Source organism: Gracilinanus agilis, chromosome 1 (genome assembly GCF_016433145.1).
Source record: "Gracilinanus agilis isolate LMUSP501 chromosome 1, AgileGrace, whole genome shotgun sequence".
Taxonomy (NCBI): domain Eukaryota; kingdom Metazoa; phylum Chordata; class Mammalia; order Didelphimorphia; family Didelphidae; genus Gracilinanus; species Gracilinanus agilis.
Genome location: NC_058130.1, coordinates 588,546,910 through 588,568,544, shown reverse-complemented (window position 1 = coordinate 588,568,544; position 21,635 = coordinate 588,546,910). Strand labels below are relative to the sequence as shown.

Below are 21,635 nucleotides of genomic sequence, written 5' to 3'. Positions count from 1 at the left end.
CAGAAGAAATAACTGATTTCTTGACCAATTTGCTTTTGTTTTTCCCTGAAATTTTTGCTATATGTTTTTAACTGATTCCCATTTTGAAATAGGAAAAATGTGCTTTTAATTTTCAAAACAGGAATAGAGATAATGTGTATAATGATAGTACAAGAGTAGCTTTTTAGGACCAGTTTAATGTTAAATAGCAAACTCCACCAAACTGAAAAAAAAAAATAGTATCAGAAAATTTAACACTTCTTAAGTTTATTTTCTCTAGGACCTGTAATTAATGAATTCTGTTCCTTATGATCACTATTATCCTCTAACTCTAATTCCTCTAATGCTTCCTTCAGTTCATAACCTGTTTTATGTTCTTCAAAAAATATATCATCTTCATTTGGCTGATGGTCACAATATCTGTCAAGAAGATATTCTTGAGGGGTGATGTCATCATCCTTGGGACGCTTTGCCTTCTTCATTTTCTTCTTCATTTGCTTCTTCAGCATAGCTAGCTGTTCCTGCTCTTGTTCTTCTCTCCCAATGTTTATACTCTCATGCTCTTTCCCTTTGCTTCTTTTGTACTCCATTATCTGCTTGTGAAAAGCTTCATGGTCAATTCCAAAGAGGCTTGGCTGAACAGTGGATTCCGACACATAAGACGTTTCAGTGGCTAGTGAAGCCTCAGGTTCACTGTGAATTCAAAGGGCAAAAAAAGAGGAAATCTTCATTTATTAACAGCATAAAAGAAGCATTTTAAGTATCTCCACATAAAAACACACTATGTGTTAACTCATCCATGCACATAACTCCAAAACACTTGGGTAATTATGAAGAACCAAGAATGCAGCAAGAAAGCTAAAATTTTTAATGCTATTACTCTCTTTTTATTTTTAAAAAGTCCTTACCTTCTGTCTTGGAATCAATACTACCAAAGCAAAAGAGGGGTAAGGACTAGGCAATGGGTGTCAAGTAACTTGTCCAGGATTACACAGATAGGAAGTATCTGAAGCCAGATTTAAACCTAAGACCTCCCATCTCTAGGTCTGGCTCTCAAATCACTGAGTTACCAGCAGCTACTATGCTATTACTCTTGCTTCAGAATTATTCAGTCTCAGCCCTTCATGACCATACAAGTGATTCTGTCGAGCACAATTTTTTGATAGTCACCTAATGCCTTCATTAAATAATTGCCAGATAAATCAAATAAATTGAACAAACAGTTTACATAAGGAAACTCAACCAAGTATGACTAGGAGAGACACATAGGCATACACACACACAATTTTGTCTTCTTTTTTCAAAATCATTAAGCTTTCCATGAAAAAGTGCTCTAAATCTCTAATTAGAGAAATGCAAATCAAAACAACTCTGAGGTAACAATTCACACCTAGCAGATTGGCTAAAATGATAGCAAAGGAAAGTAATAAATGTTGGAGTAGATGTGGCAAAATTGGGACATTAATGCATTGCTGGTGGAGTTGTAAACTGATTCAACCATTCTGGAGGGCAATTTGGAACTAAGCCCAAAGAGTGTTAAAAGTCTGCCTGCCCTTTGATACAGCCATACCACTGCTGGGTCTATACCCCAAAGAGATCATAAGGAAAAAGACTTGTACAAAAATATTTATAGCCACGCTCTTTGTGATGGCAAAAAAATGGAAAAGGAGTGTATGCCCTTCAATTGGGGAATGGCTGAACAAATTGTGGTATATGTTGGTGATGGAATACTATTGTGCTCAAAGGAATGATAAACTGGAGGAATTTCATGTGAACTGGAATGACCTCCAGGAACTGATGCAAAGTGAAAGGAACAGAACTAGGAGAATGTTATACACAGAGACGGATACACTGTGGTAAAATTGAATGTAATGGACTTCTCTACTAGCAACAATGCAATGATCCAGGACAACTCTAAGGGACCTATGAGAAAGAACGTTATCCACATTCAGAGGAAGAACTGTGGAAGTAGAAATACAGAAGAAAAACAATGGCCTGATTGCATGGGAGGATGGGGATATAATTAGGGATACTGACTCAAAATGAGCACCCTAGCGCAAATATCAACAATATGGAAATAGGTCTTGATCAATGGCACATGTAAAACCCAGTGGAACTGTGAGTTGGCTATGGGAGGGGATAGGAGGAGGGGAGGGATAGAACATGAATCCTATAATCATGTAAAAACTGTTCTAAATTAATTAATTAAAATTTTTATAATAAAAAATATCATTAAGCTTTCTACTATATCTGGCTATAAACAAACCTAAAGATGTGTCTCCTCTGGTCACCAAGAGAATTGGGGCTTTAGTATGAAAAAATATATATTTACAGAGAAACTAGGTGGTTCAGTGGATTGAGGGGCAGGCTTAGAGGCTGGGGATCCTGGGTTCTAATCTGATCTCAAATACTGCCTAGTGGTATGAACCAGGGCAAGTCACTTATAAGTATCCAATGCCTAGTACTTACCACTCTTCTGCCGAAGAACCAATATGCACAGTATTAATTCTAAGATAGAAGGTAAGGGTGAAAAACAAACAAACAAACACTAGGCTGTAATTGTAATGATGTTTTCCATCTGGTTTAAGGGAGTTTTGATTTGATTCTTTTTTGCTCAAAAGTTCATTTCTTAGTAGTCTGAGGGAAAGAGCTCAAAGCCACTGACATGTGCATGTGGTATGACAGAAAGGATAAATAGAGGGCAGCCACAAGCCCAAACTATGCACTAGCCCCTTTTATACTAGAAGATACAACTCCTACTCTTCCATGAAGAGATGGAGGACTAAATAAGTATCAGATTTAGTTGATGTATTGATTAATTTTGCAGAACTTAATTTCTCTTTTCTTTGTTACAGGAATAGGTCACTTAGTAGTAAAGGGGAAAAGGACATATGCATCAATAAAGTAAAAACAAAAACTATAAATACAAATTTTGAAAAATCCTTGGTCGTAGAACTCTAGCAAATGGTTGCTTACTTTCCTTTCTCTTCATTTGGTACTCATAAAAAGTATTGTAACAAGTAAGTAACATATCATGGGAAGCCAGCTGGTATTGCTTTGTTTACATTTTCAACTATAAAGTACCTTATCTTACAACGGCATATAAAAGTATCACTTTTAATATAAATGTTTATAAGTTGATTGAAAACCATCCTGTTTTTAAACAGAAAACACTATGGCAGAGCTCAAATCAACTGGAATCACTTTAATGTTGCCATTAAAAATATCTTTCACCACAAGCTCTATAATGAAGCTACTAGTATTGCAAAATTCTATTTCTCTTTAGTACTTCAAAGTACAGAAGAAAGGAAGGAATGGTACTTTACTCCTTACCCTGGAGATCATTAATAACAACCTCTTTGAAAGGAAAATGTTTGGAATATGGTTTAAAGTAATTTATTATCCATATGGAATAAGATCAACTGTGTAATGTCCTTTGTAGGGATTCCCTGGAGAAAGAAGATAGAGGCCCTGCTGATCTTGAGTTGTGAGGTGCCTTATCCTAGTTCCCTACCAGTGTTTCCTCTCCTGGCTCCACTTCTGACTCTTCGGACTTTGCCCTCATGCCTCAGTTTCCTTCTGACCTTGGAAATTCCCTCATCTATGCTGAAAAATACCTCTGACCCTGAAGTCTCCTGTTTCCTTCAGTGAATTCTTTCTAGGGTCACCTTTTGGGAGAGGAGCCCAGACTAGGCTTCTTTCATTCATCTCGTGGCTTTGTTCTGGCTTTCTGGACTTTTCAGCCACACTGCCATTCTCCTCTATAGATTCATCCCTTTTTCCTCTACTCTCTCCTTTCTACATCCACCAAACCCCAATTTTCAGATCCCTTTCATGTGTTGTCTTCTTCCATGAGAATGCAAACTCCTTGAAAACAGAGACTTTCTTTTTTGCTTGCATTTTTATCTCTAGAGCTTAGCACAGTGCCTAGGACACAAAGCAAGTAAGCACTTAATAAATGATTGTTCCTCACTTGTCCTATAAGTTTGTGTCCACTCTCCCTACCCTATCCCTCATGGATATGTGGAAGTAATATTTTGTGACTACTATACCATTTGAATAAACACATTTTCTAAAAGCTTAAAAACAATAAACCAATACTTAAATGTACTTTGATATAGTAGAAAGAATACTGGATTTGGAGTCATAAGGCCTGGAGCTCAAATCCTGACTTTTCAGTTACTACTACATGACCTTGGGCAGGTAATTAATACTAATTGCCTTGTCCCTGGATTTCCTTATTGGTAAAATGAGGGAACTAGACTAGATAGGTGGCATCTGGACATGACTTCCAGTTCTAAATCTATGATTCAATAACTTTACGGTACTACCTCCATCAAACCTATTTAAAACTGCTCTATACCTTAGTAGATAAGATGCGTCAGTTTCTGTAGACCAAAAGAGCAGAGATTTTGTGGGCCAACCCTCTGGTGTTTAGCTTTTCGCATATAAATGTCAACATTTAAGACAACAAGATGTTCTCTGTGTTTTCCTTACCACTGAGGGATAAGTAATAAAACAGGGAATTAAATGACATCAACATTCTTCAATGGTAGTTGATATGAATCATTACCCCCATAGAACAAGTAGCTATTTGAAAAGCTGGTTTGTAAATAATTCTGCCAATGACAACAGCAGAAAAAAGCAATTAAAATAAAGAATTACACTTCTGTTTACTCATCCATATAAGAAATACTGAATGTGATGAATAAAGCAAGGAAAGGTCTATAAATTGATGCAGAGTAAAAGCAGAGCCAAGAAAACAAGAGACACAGTAAATACAACAATGTAGATGGAATGAATACCATAGCAAAAAATCAAAAGTAAATGTAACAAAGTTATCAAGATCAAGATCTTATTAAATCATATAGATCAAGAAGATCGTATAAAATAAGCCTGGAAAAGTTTCTAAAATTGACAAATGAGTAAACTAGTTTTTTTGGTTCTGATTCTAGCACAATAGAATATATAATGTGCTAGGAATTTCACATACAGAACATGTCCATGTAAAAGCAACCTTAATCTGAGGCTAAGAATGAGAGGAAATATTAGGCTATTTACCTTAAATCACTTTGTATCAAATCTTTTTCATCAGGGGGTCCAAAATCAGCAATTTCCAGTAACCGATTAATCTGAAAAATAAATTAAAATAGTCAACTACATTTTGTTACCATCTACACCTGAGGCCTAGGTTCAAGTCTTGGTTTCAACATTGGCAAATAGAATATTACTAATACACCTAAGACTAATTCACTCTACTAACTGAAAAAAAAAACTGAAAAAAACCAAAGTGGTTTTTTTGTTGTTTCATTTAAAAGGAAGATCAAAGCAGGGTCAGTACTTCTGCTTGAAGTAGAAGGGATGATGAAAACAAGGCAATGGAGAGAAGGCAGAACTACTTTCTATTATTTTACTTTGTGTTTCAATGGGGGAAGAAAATTTATAAAAGTGGAAAGGAAAGGTAAGTAAAAAAAAAGTGGGGACAAGGTAGAAAAATCTGGAGAATCAGGAGTGGAAGCAGGAGAGAAGTGAGAACAGATGGTCTGGGTGCTTCCTTAAATGACAGCCCCAAGCAGGAATTCATAAATCAAAGAGACCAAAGGACTGAAGACATCAGCAGGGTAGGATAGATTATTAATAAGGAAATAGAAAAATCTAAAGAATTAGGAGTGGACGTAGTAGAGAACCTATATAAAGGGTTCTGAAAGCACTGACACATGTGACTGCTGAATGACTATCAGTAATCTTAGAAATATGAAAGATTATGGGAAAGGTGCAGGAAGAAAAGGACAAATGTTCTAATTTTTTTTAAGGAGGGATAAAATTAAGTCTGTATATCATAGCCTGTTAAGCTGAACTTCAATTTCTGACAAACTTGTAACACAAATTATTAAAGGAAGGGTTTGAAGCCTGGCTTCATAAAGAACAGGTAGGTCATGACAAAAAAAAATCTCATCTACTTATACCTAGATTCTGGCAAAGAGTTTGACAACTTGTCATCTGCTATCCTAGTGACAAAGTGGAGATATATGGACTGGGGGATATATACATTATATTATTTTATATATGGCAAGGGGAGGGAGAATAATCCAACAAAAAGAATATTCACCAACAATCCAATGTCAATTTGAAAAATTGATAATAAAGTGCCCTGGGATCTGCTGGGTCCTATGTTGTTTGGTATGGTAATCTATGATGAGATGAAATTTAATATCTAAAGTCCTGTTCTTCAGTTAAAAAAAAATACAAGTTCAAGATGGAAGAGTAGTTAGTCTGAAATAGATAGGAAAGTTTAATGGACTGCAAGTTCAGTGAGTCAAATATAATCAGGCAGCAAAGAAAGCAAAAGCTCCTTCAATACCCTTGGAGAAGCACAGTCCCCAGCAAAAGAGATATAATCCTTCTGTACCTTACAGGTCTCAAAACGCATGGAATATTATGTTCAAATCTAAGTACCATACTTAAAGACAGGATGAAATGCCCAAAAATGAGTGACTAGGAAGGGAGAATAGGCCATGTCATAAGAAAACAGAAGGATTGAATGAAAGAATAGGGAAAGCTTATCCTAAAGAAAATTTAGAAGGAACTTGAAGGGACTAGATATTTTCATGTGTCTAAAAGGCTTTCCTGTGGACAAGGGATTAGAATTGTGTGTTTGGTCTCAGAGCCAAAAGAATAATAAGCATGTGTTCCTGAAAGGAAGGTTTAGACTAAACATAAGTATAAACATTATATAAAAAATAAGAGTTGTCCAAAAGGATAATGGACTGCTCTGGAGATCAGGTAACAATTCCACAGGGATGCTGCAAGAGATATTCTTGTTTAGGTATGGATTAGACAAGATGATTGAGGTCAATCCCACATAACTAGGATTCCATGATTTTGGCTACATCACCTTGGGTATATTACTTCATCTCTAAAATCTCAGTTTCTTCATCATCAAAATGGGGATCCTTCTACTTTTGATACCTGTACAATCTGACCTCTTATCAGGTTATTTTGTAAATTTTTTTAAATCATATAATCTAAAATTACATTTACAAATTTTACTAATACTGTTATGCCTAATATGGTCTCAAGTGCTGATCTTAAAATTTCAATTTACATGGTTCTTTCTATACTTCACAATATTTTGAGGAACAGCTGCCTTTTAAAACCATTTCCTCAATTCTTTGGCACATAGTAGGCACTTGATAAATGCTTACTGTTTGACTACTTAGAATTTTTTCTGAAGTGCTGAATTATTTGGACTGATTTTCACGTGCAGCTTTGATTGATTTCCCTAAGTATTTCTCTTGGGTGTTAAAAAGTATTTTTGAAAAATGCTTCAAATACTGTTATTAAATCTTCCTTTTCATAACATTCCCTAATCTTCTCTTATAGGTTGAAAGACTGTTGAAAAACTTGTAAAAGAAGCAATGCAAGTGAATGACTACAGAGGCATCAAAATGATTTTTATGTGAGAGCATCATCGACAACCTGCCATGTAGCCTTGACCTAAAACTGAGGAATTAATTGACTACAAGGAACACAAACAGCAACCTTAAGAGACATTCTCCATTAATTTATTGCTTCTAAAAGTAGAAAATGCCTGAAATAGATAAATATCTCATCATTATTTATCAAATGCCAAACTAACCATCAGATTCCATTTCTTAGGTAAAGCACATTTCATAAAAATTTTATCTCAAAATAATGTTGTAGGGACTTTTATAATTATGGATTTAAAAATATTTAGAAGATTTATTTTATTTGCAATAATCAAATTGCACAAAAGACCTATTTGGAGGCTGTGATAATTAGATTAAGTCTATACTGTCCGTCTTTAAATTTAATCAGCAAATGTAAGGACACCTCTAATTCTGGAAGGTCCGTAACCCATAGGCACTAGAGTGGGTGACGAATCAGAATCAACTGACTGCCCCCTAGGCAGTACTATGAGAATCATCTATTGTGACTGGACATGCAAATGAGGAGGTGGATGCAGGAAGTGACGAAAGATGCTATCTTTTAAATATGATAGAAACTTCCTGTGGAGAGAGTTGGTGCTTTGAACTTGGTGTAGAAGGATCTCTGGTGGGACCTCTGACTGCTTCTTTCTGAATTGTCATGTGGGTAAGTTAGGCTGACTCTCATTCTCTTCCCTTGGCATTTCTGGAGGCTCTAGCCTCAAGGAGGCCTCTCTAATTGTAAAAGGCCTTGTGGCTAGAAGCCTTGTTTAATTAACCTCTGTGCCCCTCTGCTGGGCCTCTGAATCCCTACCTGGTTCGGGCCTCTGGTCCGGGCCAGAGTTTCTCTCTCTCAATTTCCCTACCTTCAACCTTCCTAATTGTAAATAAATCACCATAAAAGTCAATTTTGACTTGAGATTATTCTTAATTGAGGACTGATAATAGTTCAATCCTCTGGTGACCATCTTTTAAAATATTGAACCCATAAAACCCCTTTTTCACCCTTACAAGGCCATATCTTGACATGGGTTCTCCGAGGGTAAACTAGTGGAGCACAAATTTTGGAAGGTCCTAACAAGCTAGAAAGACTTCAAATACAGGGCTGATGATGATGGTTCATGTATGTGATGGATAAAGACCAGCTGAATTTTCTACTACAACAACTTTTAAAGACCATCTATTAAGTTATAAAGGAACTGGATTCTGTGTAAATGGAAGAAACATCCATACCAATGCCCAGATCCATAATCAATAGAACATGGTACCAGATAACTAACATAATATAACTAGATAACATAACATAATATAACTGAATAATAACATGTTACTAAATAACTAGATCTTTTCAAAACTAGAATGGGAAATTAATAGTATCTTGTTATACTAAAATGGGTTTGGGTGAGAGTCTACATTTTTTTCAAGTGGAGAAAGCAAAGCAGTTTGGGGATAATAATTTAATTCACAAGAGATTCAATTTCAAGTTCTTTCAACATGTTCATATCAAGTTTTATGTCCCTGTAATTTAAGTCCTTTTCCAAAACAAGAATGAAAAATCACTCTACTACATTTTCCTAGCAAGGGGAATAATATATCTGCCAAAATAAAATTTACCTTGGCAACCTAATGTTACTTATATGTAGCATTAGATGTTAAGTCTTACTTACCTCTGCTATTGCTGCACTTTCTTTGTCCCGAATAAATACTATAGGAGGAACATTTCTTAGCACCTGATGAGTAATTAAAAGATGCCTAAAAAGAACAGAAGTCCCAAAGATTTACTCAGCTTTAATATGACATTTACTGGAGAGGTGTGATGCTGTTAAAATAAAAACACATTATGACTTTAAAATCAGTGGCAAGAAACTAGTTTAGAAACCTAACCTAGAACTAAAATGTCAACCTAAAAAAGTCTCCAGCAGTTAACTGTGACATGAGAAAAAAGATTGCACTGTAGAATAATAACTATTATTAACACACTAGCTTGTTTTTTTAAAATTAGGGCCCTTAAAAGTACTTTTATAACAAAAACTCCCTTTGTATATTTTAAGGTTTTCAAAATGCTTCCTTAAAACAATTCTGAAGCACAAGTAGTGCAAAAATTATTCTCATTTTATAAACGTGGAAAGTGAGGCTCAGAGAGGTAAAGTAACTAATAAAGCAAGGACATATCAAAGATCATTTTCAGAACCATATTCAATTGTAGGGTGAAGGCTCTTTCTATTATATTGTTATAATATACTGAATATTGACCTTTATTAAGGAAGAAAGAAAAGAAGAATTTAATAAGGACCTACAATGGTCTAGGCCAGTGGTTCCCAAACTTTTTTGGCCCACTGTCCCCTTTCCAGAAAAAATATTACTTAGCCCCCTGGAAATTAATTTTTTTTTAAATTTTAATAGCAATAGGAAAGATAAATGCACCTGTGGCCATCACCGCTCCCCTGGATCATTGTAGCACCCACCAGGGGGTGGTGGCACCCACTTTGGGAATCACTGGTCTAGGCACTGTGCTCAGTGTTTTACAAATATTTCATTTGATTATCACAATAATCCTCTGAGGTAAGTGCTATTATTATCCTCATTTTATAGTTGAAGAGGTTAAGTGACTTATCCAGAGTCACAGAGATAGCTTCTGAGGCAGCACCCTACGCACTATGGCTCCTACATAAAATTTATAAGCACTCTCATCAACTGTGCCTTTTGATTCAGTGTTCGGGACATTACTTTGTGCTTTGCACTTTGTACATGGTAGGAGTTTAATAAATATTTGTTGACTAAGTAGCTGAGCTAGGATCTGAATCTAGGCCTTCTGACACTTTATCCTATTACTACCAATCAAATGAGATCATACGTGTAAAGTGCTTTGCAAACCTTCAAGTGCTATAAAATAGTTACCTATTCATTGTACACAGAGACTGATACACTATGGTACAATAGAATGTAATGGACTTCTCTACTAGCAGCAATGCAAGGATCCAGAGCAAGGCTGAAGGACTTATAAGAAAGCAAACTAGCCACATTCAGAGGAAGAACTGTGGGAGGAGAAACACAGAAGAAAAACAACTGCTTGAACACATGGGCTGATGGGGATATTACTGGGGATATAGACACTAAACGAAACTCTAGTCCAACTATCAATAATATGTAATTAAGTCTTAATCAATGATACATATAAAACCCAGTGGAATTGTGTGTCAGCTATGGGGGTGGGTGGGTTTTGGGGAGATGGAAAGAAGATGAAACATGTAACTATGGGAAAATGTTCAAAATAAAAATAAAATTTAAAAAAAAAATAAAATTGTTATCTATTATTATAGAGAGGTAGTATATGGCATTATATAGAAAGCAGATCTCAGAATCAGGAAGACATGAGTTCAAGTCCTACTTCAGACATAAACTGCTTGTGTGGCCTCAGGCAATTCACTTATCCTCTTAGTGCTCCAGGCAATTTTCTAAGACTAATGTGGCAAAGAAGGAGCCAATCTTGATTTATAAAGGGATTTTCTTCATCAGAGAGTTCTCTATACTCCAGGTTATCATTCCCTATCCCGTTGTTATTGCACACATAAGTACTGCAAAGTACCATATCTGACAAAAATTTTATATAACATAGGTTTAGCTTTTATATATGGTGATAATATTTAAATTTGTAGTGAGAGCATATACATGAAAATGGAATTCCTTAGTGCTCAAGGATATAATATCGTCTTTACAATAAAATAAAACCCAAGTATTCAAAAGTTTGAGAAAAGTTTTTTTCTTTAAATTATTTAATCGATGCCTTTTGTTAAATGCCCCTACTCTAGATTAAATATTCACTAGAGAGAACTGAGAAACAACCAAAAACATCTATTACATTGACCACATCTTATAATACTTGTAATTTTCTGTTCTATAGGTTTCTTGGTTCTTTGTCATAAGTAGGAAGCTATGTATTCACCTAGATCTTCAGGGGTCACTTTTTAGTGATCTTTTAATCTGCTTTATTGTAGTCACTGTGAAGATTGTTCTCTTGATTCTACTTATTTGACCATCATCTATCAGTTCATAAAATGTTTCCATGTTTCTCTGAATTCTCTATATTCATCATTTTTTATGGTCCAATATATTAAATTAGATTCTCATAACAGATTTTCCAGCCATTCTCCCAGGTCTTATTTTGAGTTTTTGCTACTATAAACAAGTGCTGCTAGAATGCTGGAATATGTTAGACTTTGTTTTCTATCATTGGCTTCCTTGGACTGTATGCCCAATGGCAGAATTACTGAGTCAAAAGAATGGGACATTATGGATAAATGAATTATGTCATTTAATTAATTTAATTTAATTTATAATATTAATCTAATTAATATAAGATAAACTGTATTTTTTAAAATCTTCCTAAAATACGAATTAGGTAAACAAGACCCAGAAGCAACTTAACAGAATAGCCTTGTGCTCCAGAAAGCCAAAATTACAAACTACTATGTCAAGAGCTCCCTATTTGACAAGAATTGGTGGGAAAACTCTGTCTGGCAGGAAGGTTTAGTGTAACATCTTCCACCACATGAAACGGTAAGTTTCAAGGGAGGCAAAACCTAAATATAAGAAGTCATAACATTAAAAAAAAATGAGTAAAAAAAAGGGGGTACTTTGCACAGCCATGGCTAGTAGGAAAATTTTCGACCAAAGGACAGAAGTAATCAAAAGATAAAATAATTTTTATTATTTTTAATTTTGCATAGAAACTACAATAAAGAAACTGTGAAATGGCAAAAAATGTTTACTAAAACTATTTCTGAAAAAGGTTTCGTGTTCAATATATATAGGGAAGTGGTACCAATATATAATAGCTAACATTCATGCAGAGCTTTAAAGTTTGCTAACATGTTACCTATATTATATTGAGATGCAAACAAACCTATGAGGTAGATACTATTATGATCTCTATTTTACAGATAAAGAAATTGAGGTTAGGAATACAAGTCCTATGTCAGTTTGCCTTCTATATAATAGCCATTTCCCAATAGATAAGTGGCCAAAGGAGAGGACAGGGCTGTTTTCAAAAGAAAAATTCAAATCTTTTAATAATTATATGCATGATTCAAGACAATAAAATATGAAAATGGTAAACAATGAGGATGTTGTGGAAAGACAAGCCCATTGATGCACTGAGATAGAGCTGTCTATTGATATGGCAATTCTGGAAAACAATTTGGAATTATACCAGAAAAATCACCAAGTTATGTATACTTTTTGATCCAGCATTGCCAGCATATACTCCAGGAAGGTAAGAGGGAAAGATAAAAATAAATAAATAAATAAGCAAATAAATGAATAAATGTGTGTGTGTACATATATATATACACACGTGAAGTTAACAGGTACAAATATATTCAAAGTAGTTAAGTACAAAGTAGTCTCTACCAGACTGTTTTGTACTTAACTATTTTGTAAATATTTATATTTATGACAACTAAATGGCAACGAAAGTTTGGGAAGGAGAGAAGGAGGGAGCCAGGAAGGGTTTCCTATAGAAGATAGTGCTTAAGCTATATCTTCAAAGAAGAGGGTGACTCTATGAAGTGGTAGTAAACTTAGAAAGAGTACATTCCAGGCATGGGGGATGGCCCTGCAAAGACAATGAAATAGAAGATGGAGTGTATTGTGTGAGGAACAGAGTGAAGAAGAGAGAGAGACACACACACACACACACACACACACACACACACACACACACACACACACACACACAGAAGAGAGACACAGAGAGAGAGAGAAAGAGAAAGGGAGAGGGGGAGAGAAACTAAAATAAGACTGGAAAAAAAAGTTGAAGTCAGGATGTCTAGGCCTTTAAAAGCCAACCAGAGGCATTCTAGAGGAAGCTACTAGAACTGACCAAGCAGGGGAGTCAAATGACCAGAATTATGTATAAAGAATTTATGCATTCTATAATGGACTAGAGGAATGAGAGATTTGAAGCAGAGAGAACAATTAGAAGACTATTGTAATACTACAGTTAAGAAGTTAAGAGTCTAAGCTAAGGTGGTCAGTGTGTGAGCAGAGAGAAGAAGTTGCAAATGAGAGATAAAGAGAGAAAAATGCAAAGACTGGTGACTGATTATTATATATGAGGTGTGAAGGACAGTGAGGAGTCCAGAATAATGCATAAGGAGACAAACCTAGGAGAGAAAGAAGATAGTGTCATTTTAGTCATATATGGTGAAATCTGAGAAAGGAAGGGGGAGATGAGGTACTGAGTTCAGTTTTAGATATTTTAAGTTTTAACATGTCTCCAGTAAAACTTATTTTGAACCGTGCTGGGTGAAATAAGCAAAATAAGAAAAACAATTTGCCCAATTATCACAATAATGTAAAAGAAAATACTACTAAACCAATTGTGACTTCAGAGCACTAACAGCAAAGTATGCTTTGTTCCTCTTGACAGAGGTGATAGATTATAGGTGCAGAATAAGGCATATATTTTCAGATATGACCAATGTGTGGATATGTATTATTTTGTTTAGCTATACTAAATTATTGATTGTTACACAGGAATGTTTCAAATGGAGTTGATCATCAATAAAACATTAATTTTAGAAAATGTGTGAATAAAATGTGAGTGTATATTCCTTCATTTATTATTACAGAGAATATATTTTAACCCTTTTGGAATCTATGATTCAGAATTATGTAATATATTCAAAAACCATCATCCTACATACCCATTTTCATGGTATTTTAGTATTGATACAGAAGATTGGACAAAAATGTGTGCTTAACCTAGGACATTGCCTAGAAGTGAAAAAAACTAAATCCTCTATATAAGCTTATGTTCTTGAAATTTACTTCTTTCACCTAAAAGTACAGTAAAAAATTGGGAATTTCTGGTGCAGTAACCAGTTAGCTGGAGTGAAAAAAAGTCTATTTTATCTAAACACTGCTTCTTCCTCAAATCAAACATGGTAGGTTCTTAGTAAATGTTTATTGACCTGGGTTCCAGTTAATAAAGTTTTATTTGTATACTTTAAGCCCGAAGAAAACAAAGTTTTGAAACCACTAAATAAAAAAGGTATTTTTTTGTGAAATGCCAAAATATGCTATGAACTTCCTAGAAAACTACTTAAAAACTTTCCATAAGAGAATGTAATTAATGAGGAAAAATCTAAGATAATTTAATTATGAACAAAAAAATGGGATGTTTTGGGAAAGCTTTAATACACTATGAAAACTACAATTCCAGAATCATTTAGAAAGCAAAATGATAGCACCTGATACGTGAAGCGCTCTTCTGTAAAACTGCTTCTATGTGATCATTCTGCTCAGCAGAGAGGGATGTCTTCCAATATACACGACAGGCGGAGAAATCTGGAGCAAGAGATACCTGAAATACCACCAACCAAAAATAAAATCATTTAATCAGGTTTTGTTCTCCTAAGCTTTGTGTATACAAAAAACAATTTCATCCAGTAAGTAACAAAAATTAGTATTTAACTCCTCCCAATTTAGCAAACACCCCAACATTGCACATTTAGTCCTTTATTTTCAGGGATCCCTCTCTATTAGAATACTATGGGACTCTCCTTCCATTAAGGTTGTATTCACTTTTAAATGATGGTAGGAAAAGCTTGTTTTTGTTGTTGTTTAGACCTTTTCCAATTGAACTTATCCAACTTATTGGATACAACTTATCCAACTCTTTCTGACCTCTTTTGGTTTTTCTTGACAAAGCTAGTAGAGTGGTTTGCCATTTCCTTCTGCAGCTTATTTTATAGATGAGGAAATTGAGGCAAACAGGGTTAAGTGTGACTTGCCCAGGGTCACCACAGCTAGTTAGATGTCTTGGGTCACATTTGAACTCAAATCTTCCTGACTCCACACTCAAAACTCCCTCCACTCTGCCACCTATCTGCTCACAGAAATGGATTAAAAAAAAAAAATCTGACTTACTTCTTTCTCACAACACCTTCTGGTATTGTTTTTCTACACAGACATTTGCCTACATTTACACATTCTAATTTTCTTTTAGCTTTTTGAAATGAAAAGTTTTAATGCTACCCCTGCAACCTACAACTACAGTCTTTGGGCATGAATTGGTAACTGTCAATGAGAAGACTCCTAATGCATAATTGATGCGAGGCCTGAAACTTCATCAGCACAACTTTTCAGAAATTGTGGCCACTATGTTTTACACCTTTGAAAATTCCACATTCAGATCATAGATATCTTGATTCACTTCAAAGGTACACATCAGATCTGACAATGCTTGATAAAGAATGCCATCCAGGGCTCTTTTGCGTATGCTGTCTTCTTTCCTGGTCTTCTTTGAAGTATGTTTCGTTAGACTTTCCCAGCTGGAAGGGTTGCGAGTCTTCAAAGAGAAAAAGAACACACAAGTTAAAAGTGACTAACATCTTAGTACATTAACACCTATTAAATTTAAAGGAAAGGATATCAAAGAATACTCAAATTGCATTTGGCCAACCTCTCTAAATGTAAAATAGCCCACAAAAACCATATTGAGTTGTCTTGGCTTTCAGTGAGAAAATGCTAACTGCTTCTTTTACAAATGACTTCTTTGATTCTTTCTTAGATAAAAGCATTCACATAAATATTTGTAAATCTAAATTCATTAGCAGTCTATATAGATTTTTATTCTGAAGCAGCTATAAATTCAATCAGTCATATTCGTTTAATTGAAAACTAGGAACATAGATTGCAGAAAATAGTGCAAGTGAATAATCCTGTGTTCTCAGCAAAAAAAACAACAAGAAATTTTCATCTTCCATTTACTATGACAACTAGTCCTTCTTACACAAAGATACTCTTGTCCTATAAAAGAGGCAAGTAGGTAATATGGTAATGATTGGCAACCCTTGAAGAATCTTTTTTTTTTTTTTTTTAATTTTAAACCCTTAACTTCTGTGTATTGACTTATAGGTGGAAGATTGGCAAGGGTAGGCAATGGGGGTCAAGTGACTTGCCCAGGGTCACACAGCTGGGAAGTGTCTGAGGCCGGACCTGAACCTAGGACCTCCTGTCTCTAGGCCTGACTCTCAATCCACTGAGCTACCCAGCTGCCCCCTGAAGAATCTTACTTTAAAAATGAATACATCTTTTCTCTAACCTTGCAGCAGAATGAAAATACTATACACTTACAAATGTGTCCAGGCTTATTTAGCAAAAGACTCTAGGACTAAAATTATACTATCCCCAGCACCTTTTACTTACAAGGTAAGGTCCTAGGGAAGGGCTTTCATACCAGAACTTCTTTCTGTGAGGAAAATAGAAAGATTACATTTGCTTTGATAGTAACTTGAAGAAAAAAGTTATGACTCTTGAGAAGTCTGGACACCACAGCTATATAATGAAAGAGCTAAAGTTAGACGTTCAATCTAATTAAAAACTACTTAGTAGTGGGTAAAGAAAATGAAGTCAATTCAAGTCTAGACAGCTTTTTATGTTGGTTCTGTTTAACTGTACAAAGGCAGAAAAAAATTCTCAAGATCCTCTCCTCCAAATTACCCAAAAGTATCTGGGCTCTATTCATAAAAATTTAAACTTAGTGGCATTAGTAGTTCTGTGGCAGTGATTTTTTTTTTTAATGCAACCACACACCTTTTTATCATTACTTAAAACCAAGTAAGAACCTAAAAGTCATGGCCATGTGAGGCCTACTATGTCATTAGTAAGCTTTACAAAATGTCAGGTTTAAAATGACAGGGAATTTTTGACTCAATAGAGCTATTCTTTTGAAAAATGAATGGGATATAATCTCTGGCAGAACCAATGCAAATACAGGAAATATCCTGTTGCTCTAGAGATATTTTCTGAATATTAATATTGACAACAATGACACAACTACTACTTCTAGGAAGCTAGATCAGAATAGTAGCAGGAACCATATTTCAGAGATGGGACAACTCAAGAGACTGATTTATCTCAAATCACCAACAGGCTCTAAAGTGGCCTGTCCACCTGTCCCTCATGTCAGCCCAAAGGCAGACATATTCAACCATTCTCTCCTAGATATAAGGTCTAGCTTTTCAGCTTGACCAACCCTATAAACTTCCCATTACCATGAATGTGTTTATTAAAGCACCCAGACTTCCCCATGGTATACAAAGTCAAATGCTCATTTTCAATGCCCAACAATTATATGGTTTAGAAGATATTAAAATTAAGGTAATTTAGAAACAACTAGTACATAATATTTCTATACAGTCCATTATATTTTGGATGATTTCAAGTACCAAGTACAAAATTATCTTCCTTCAGACTGCTCCAACAATGTTGAAATCTTAAAAGCAAAAATGCCATATTCTTTTAGGGTGGTTGGGGAAATGAAAAGTTCGTAACTGGGCTAGTAGAGGTCAATGTTTATGGCAAAAAGTAGAGATTCTTAACCATTTCTGGACCCCTTTACAGGATCCCTTAAAAATTATTGAAAATGTACCCAGAATAGAAACAAAAATTGAGAACTATTGGTATAAAGTTTTAGGCTATTCTTTTATTAAGCTCATATAGTATATGAGTAGGAACAAAGTTTTAACAGGAGAATCCCAGCATATCTGTAAACTACAGGTTAATCTATCAATATTGCCTAGGGAGATTTTACAACCTGAACAATCAAACTTTTCAATTTTCCAGAAGTGTTCAAAAAAATTTAGTGCTTTCCACATTATCCAAAATTTTACATGTTTTTTTGAGGGCCTGACAAATCATTATCAGGCATACCCATACTTTCTTACTCTCCTCAAATGAGAGGGCTGGGCATAATCTGAAGATTCTTTCCAGCTCTAAGATTCCATGGAATCTAACTGGGCAGAGTGCTCAATCACCTAAGCATTGCATTTTTCTCTTCCTATCCTAATAATTACCATAGTTGTATGAGCAAATAAGCCAGCTGTTACTCTACAGTTGGGGCACAGTAAATTCAAGTGAATCTGGTGTCAGATTATTCAACTTTGATTTTCTGTACCACTAATACCTGCGAGACGCTGGGCAAGTTCCTCAACTTCCTCTGGCCATGGGTTTTCTCATCTGTTAATAGGAGAGCTCAGACTGGATGACTCTTTGGCTTGCTTACATCTTTAAAATGAGGCACCTATGATTTGGGAGATTCAGCAGCAAGAGCTAATGAGTCTTTCTTCCTTTTTTTTTAAACCCTTATTTTGTGTCCCAGAATCGATATTGATTCTAAGGCATAAGAGTGGTAAGGGCTAGGCCACAGCCTAGTCACACAGGGTTACAAAGCTAGTGTCTGAGGCCAATATATTGAAATATAGAACCCTCATCTCCAGGCCTGGCACCCTATCCATGAAGAATCATAAACTCACTAGAAGTGGAGCTCCAAAAGAACTCCAACAACTGTCTGAGGACACCGGTGGCACATCTTCACATCTCCCTCCCCAAAATATTAACAGCTAATTTATGTGACGTTTTAAGGTGTACAAAGAGCTATATATGGATCTCCCTCAATCGTAGGGCAGGCGCGGATATTGCTGTTATCTCCATTTCACATGAGATCGTAAAAAATCGACAAGCACTGATGAGGCATTGGAGGAAAATGAGGCTGGGGGTGATGAAGGGGCTTGCCCATGATCTCCAGATTAACAGGGGACGAGGGTTAGCGCTCTAGCTACCGCACCACCGAGCTGCCTTCTTCCCCGTCCCATTTACTTGGTTTTCGAAGAAAATTTCTTGAGCAAATTCTTGCTGCCGCAGGCGGCGGGCGAACCGTGCAGACTCCGACACAGGGGGCGACCCCGAAGGGCACCGAGCACCGAGGTGTCGCCGCCTCCACCTGCCGCAGGGCTCGGCCGCCGACTCCTGGCTCGGGCCGCCAAGACCCCTCTCCCTCTCCAAACCGAGAGCTCCGTCCCGCTCCAAGAGAAGCAGCGCGGCCGAACTAACGCGACCCACATGGCCACAGTCACTCTCGCAAACACTAAGGACAGAAGGAGGAGAAACCAAAAGGAATCGATAAGATCCGGAAGTTCCGGCCACACTTCCAGAACCGTCCTAGGTGGCGATTGGCCGAGACGCCCCGCACGTGGCCCCGCCCACCGCCCAGATGACGTTACCACCCTAGGAGAGTTAGGGGGTGTGGGACGTCCTAGGCCGAACTTGGTTCCTCCCACCCCTGAGAACATTTTCCCAAGTGTAGTATCTTTTTTTTTTTTTCTTTTTTTAATTAAAATAATTTTATTTTTCTAACTTGTTAAGGGCAGTCGGATTCCCGGGGCTTTAATGTGATAAAAGAGAATACACCAAATGTAAAGACTAAACAAAAACTGTAATTCCGCTAGGGGGCTGCAAAGCTATTTAAAACGGGACCGGTGACGGGTAGTGGTATTCTTATACCTTTGATACATCTTCCCTCTTCCAGCTGACCAGGCCGCGGCCCTGGTCCACCTTCGCTCTCCCTACCACAAGTCCACTCTCCACTCAGACGCCAAAGTAATCTTCCTAAAGCGCCGATCTGACCACGTGACTTCCAGCCACATACTCTAATTAACCCCTTGTGGTACCATTTTGCCTTTCTGACCCTTTTACTTCCACCCACACAGACTCTATGAACTCCAGTGGCTACCTGTTACCTCCAGGATGAAATACAAAATCTGGCTTTCTGCAAGAAGCCTTCTCCAATCTTCCAGTTTAACATTAGTCAGAGATTCCTCCTCAGTTGTTTGCCATTTCCTACTTTAGCTCATTTTACACATAAGGAAACTGAGACAAATAGCATTGGCTCAGGGTCACCCAGCTACAGAGTGTGGTCAAATTTGAACTCAGGACTTCCCAGCTCCACACCTGGCATTCTATCCACTGTACCATCTAGCTGCTATTGGTGTAACAGGTCTTACCTAATTTTTGTTATTAATATAGATTGTCCTAGTTTTTCTTATATTTAACCACCTGGCATTTTTGGCACGAATTCAGCTGTGTATTATCATATAATATTTTTAATATATTGCTCTACTCTTTTCAACATTTTTTAAGGTTGACATTCCTTAAGTCTTAGTCTTTAGTTTTCTTTCTTTGCATTGTTTTTCATTAATTTAAGTGTCAAGATCATAAATTGTTTATAAAAATCAGAAAGGAAAGGAAAGTCCATTCACGTTTATTTTCTGATTTTTATAAATGTATTACGGAATATAAGAATTTATCATTCCTTTGAGTATTTCGTGAAATTTATTTAGAAATCCATCTGGTTCTGTCTAGGGTTTCATTGAGACTTAATTTAAGGCATTTCTTTTTTCTGATTTTGAATTAGGTAATCTCATGTTAATATTTATATTTTTTAATAAACATTCATTTTCACTATTGTCATTTTTGTTCCCATGGAATTGTTTCTGATAGTTCATATATTTCATCTTCAATTATCATAACTGCTCTGCTTATTTTTTTATATTAACAATTTGGTCCCTTTTTAAAAAAATCAGACTAAGTAAACAATTTTATTAATTTTTAAAAATAGCTACAAGATGCATTTATCAATGCAATGAGAAATTTTTTGCTTTTGATTTCATTAAGTTCTTGTTTCATTTTCAGAATTCCTAGTTTGCTATTTAATTAGAATCTTGGTTTGTTGTTTTTCCTGCTTTAAGAAACTGAACCCTCAATTTGCTTATTGGTTGGTTGTTTTGTTGTTGTTTTTGAAAATATTCATAGATATTGAGGACCAATTTGGCTATATCTCACAAGTTTTGGTATGATTTTTAAAAGTCATCATTTTCCTTGATGAAGTTTTCTATTGTTTCTATGACTGACTAACAATCTTTAGGATTTTTTTTAAACACTATGTTCTATCATAAACATTGGTTCTAAAGTAGAGGAGCAGTAAGGACTAGTCATTTGAGGTTTAGTGACTAGCACAGGGTCACACTTCTGAGGCTAGATTTGAACCCAGGACCTCTCCCTTGGTACCTCTCCCTCCACTTCTACAGGCCTAGCTCTCCATCCACTGAGCAACCTAGCTGCCCCATTCTTTAGGATTAAATCTTTTAGTGTTCAATTAATTTTTAATCCTTTCTTTAATGACACTTTAAAATAATTTTATTGCATCTTTAGTAAGAGATATACTTAGCATTTTTTTAACATTTATTAATATACATTTTTAACATGGTTACCTGATTCATGCTCCACCTTTCCCCTTCACCCCCCCCCCCCCCCCCCCCCCCCCCCCCCCCCCCGGGCCTTTCCCCTTGTTTTGTCTTGTGTCCT

General features: G+C 36.0%; 1 protein-coding gene across 1 annotated transcript; it reads right to left on the bottom strand.

Moving 5' to 3' along the window:
• Positions 1-229: 229 nt before the first annotated feature.
• Positions 230-19,845, bottom strand: LOC123231809 (putative ribosome-binding factor A, mitochondrial). Its single transcript, XM_044658114.1, has 7 exons — positions 19,092-19,845; positions 16,641-16,683; positions 15,604-15,780; positions 14,681-14,793; positions 9,095-9,179; positions 5,041-5,111; positions 230-672 (listed from the first exon to the last, which is right to left on the bottom strand). The coding sequence occupies exons 1-7, from the start codon at positions 19,562-19,564 to the stop codon at positions 231-233; spliced, it is 1,404 nt and encodes a 467-aa protein (XP_044514049.1). The 5' UTR covers positions 19,565-19,845; the 3' UTR covers position 230.
• Between the last annotated feature and the right edge of the window lie 1,790 nt (positions 19,846-21,635).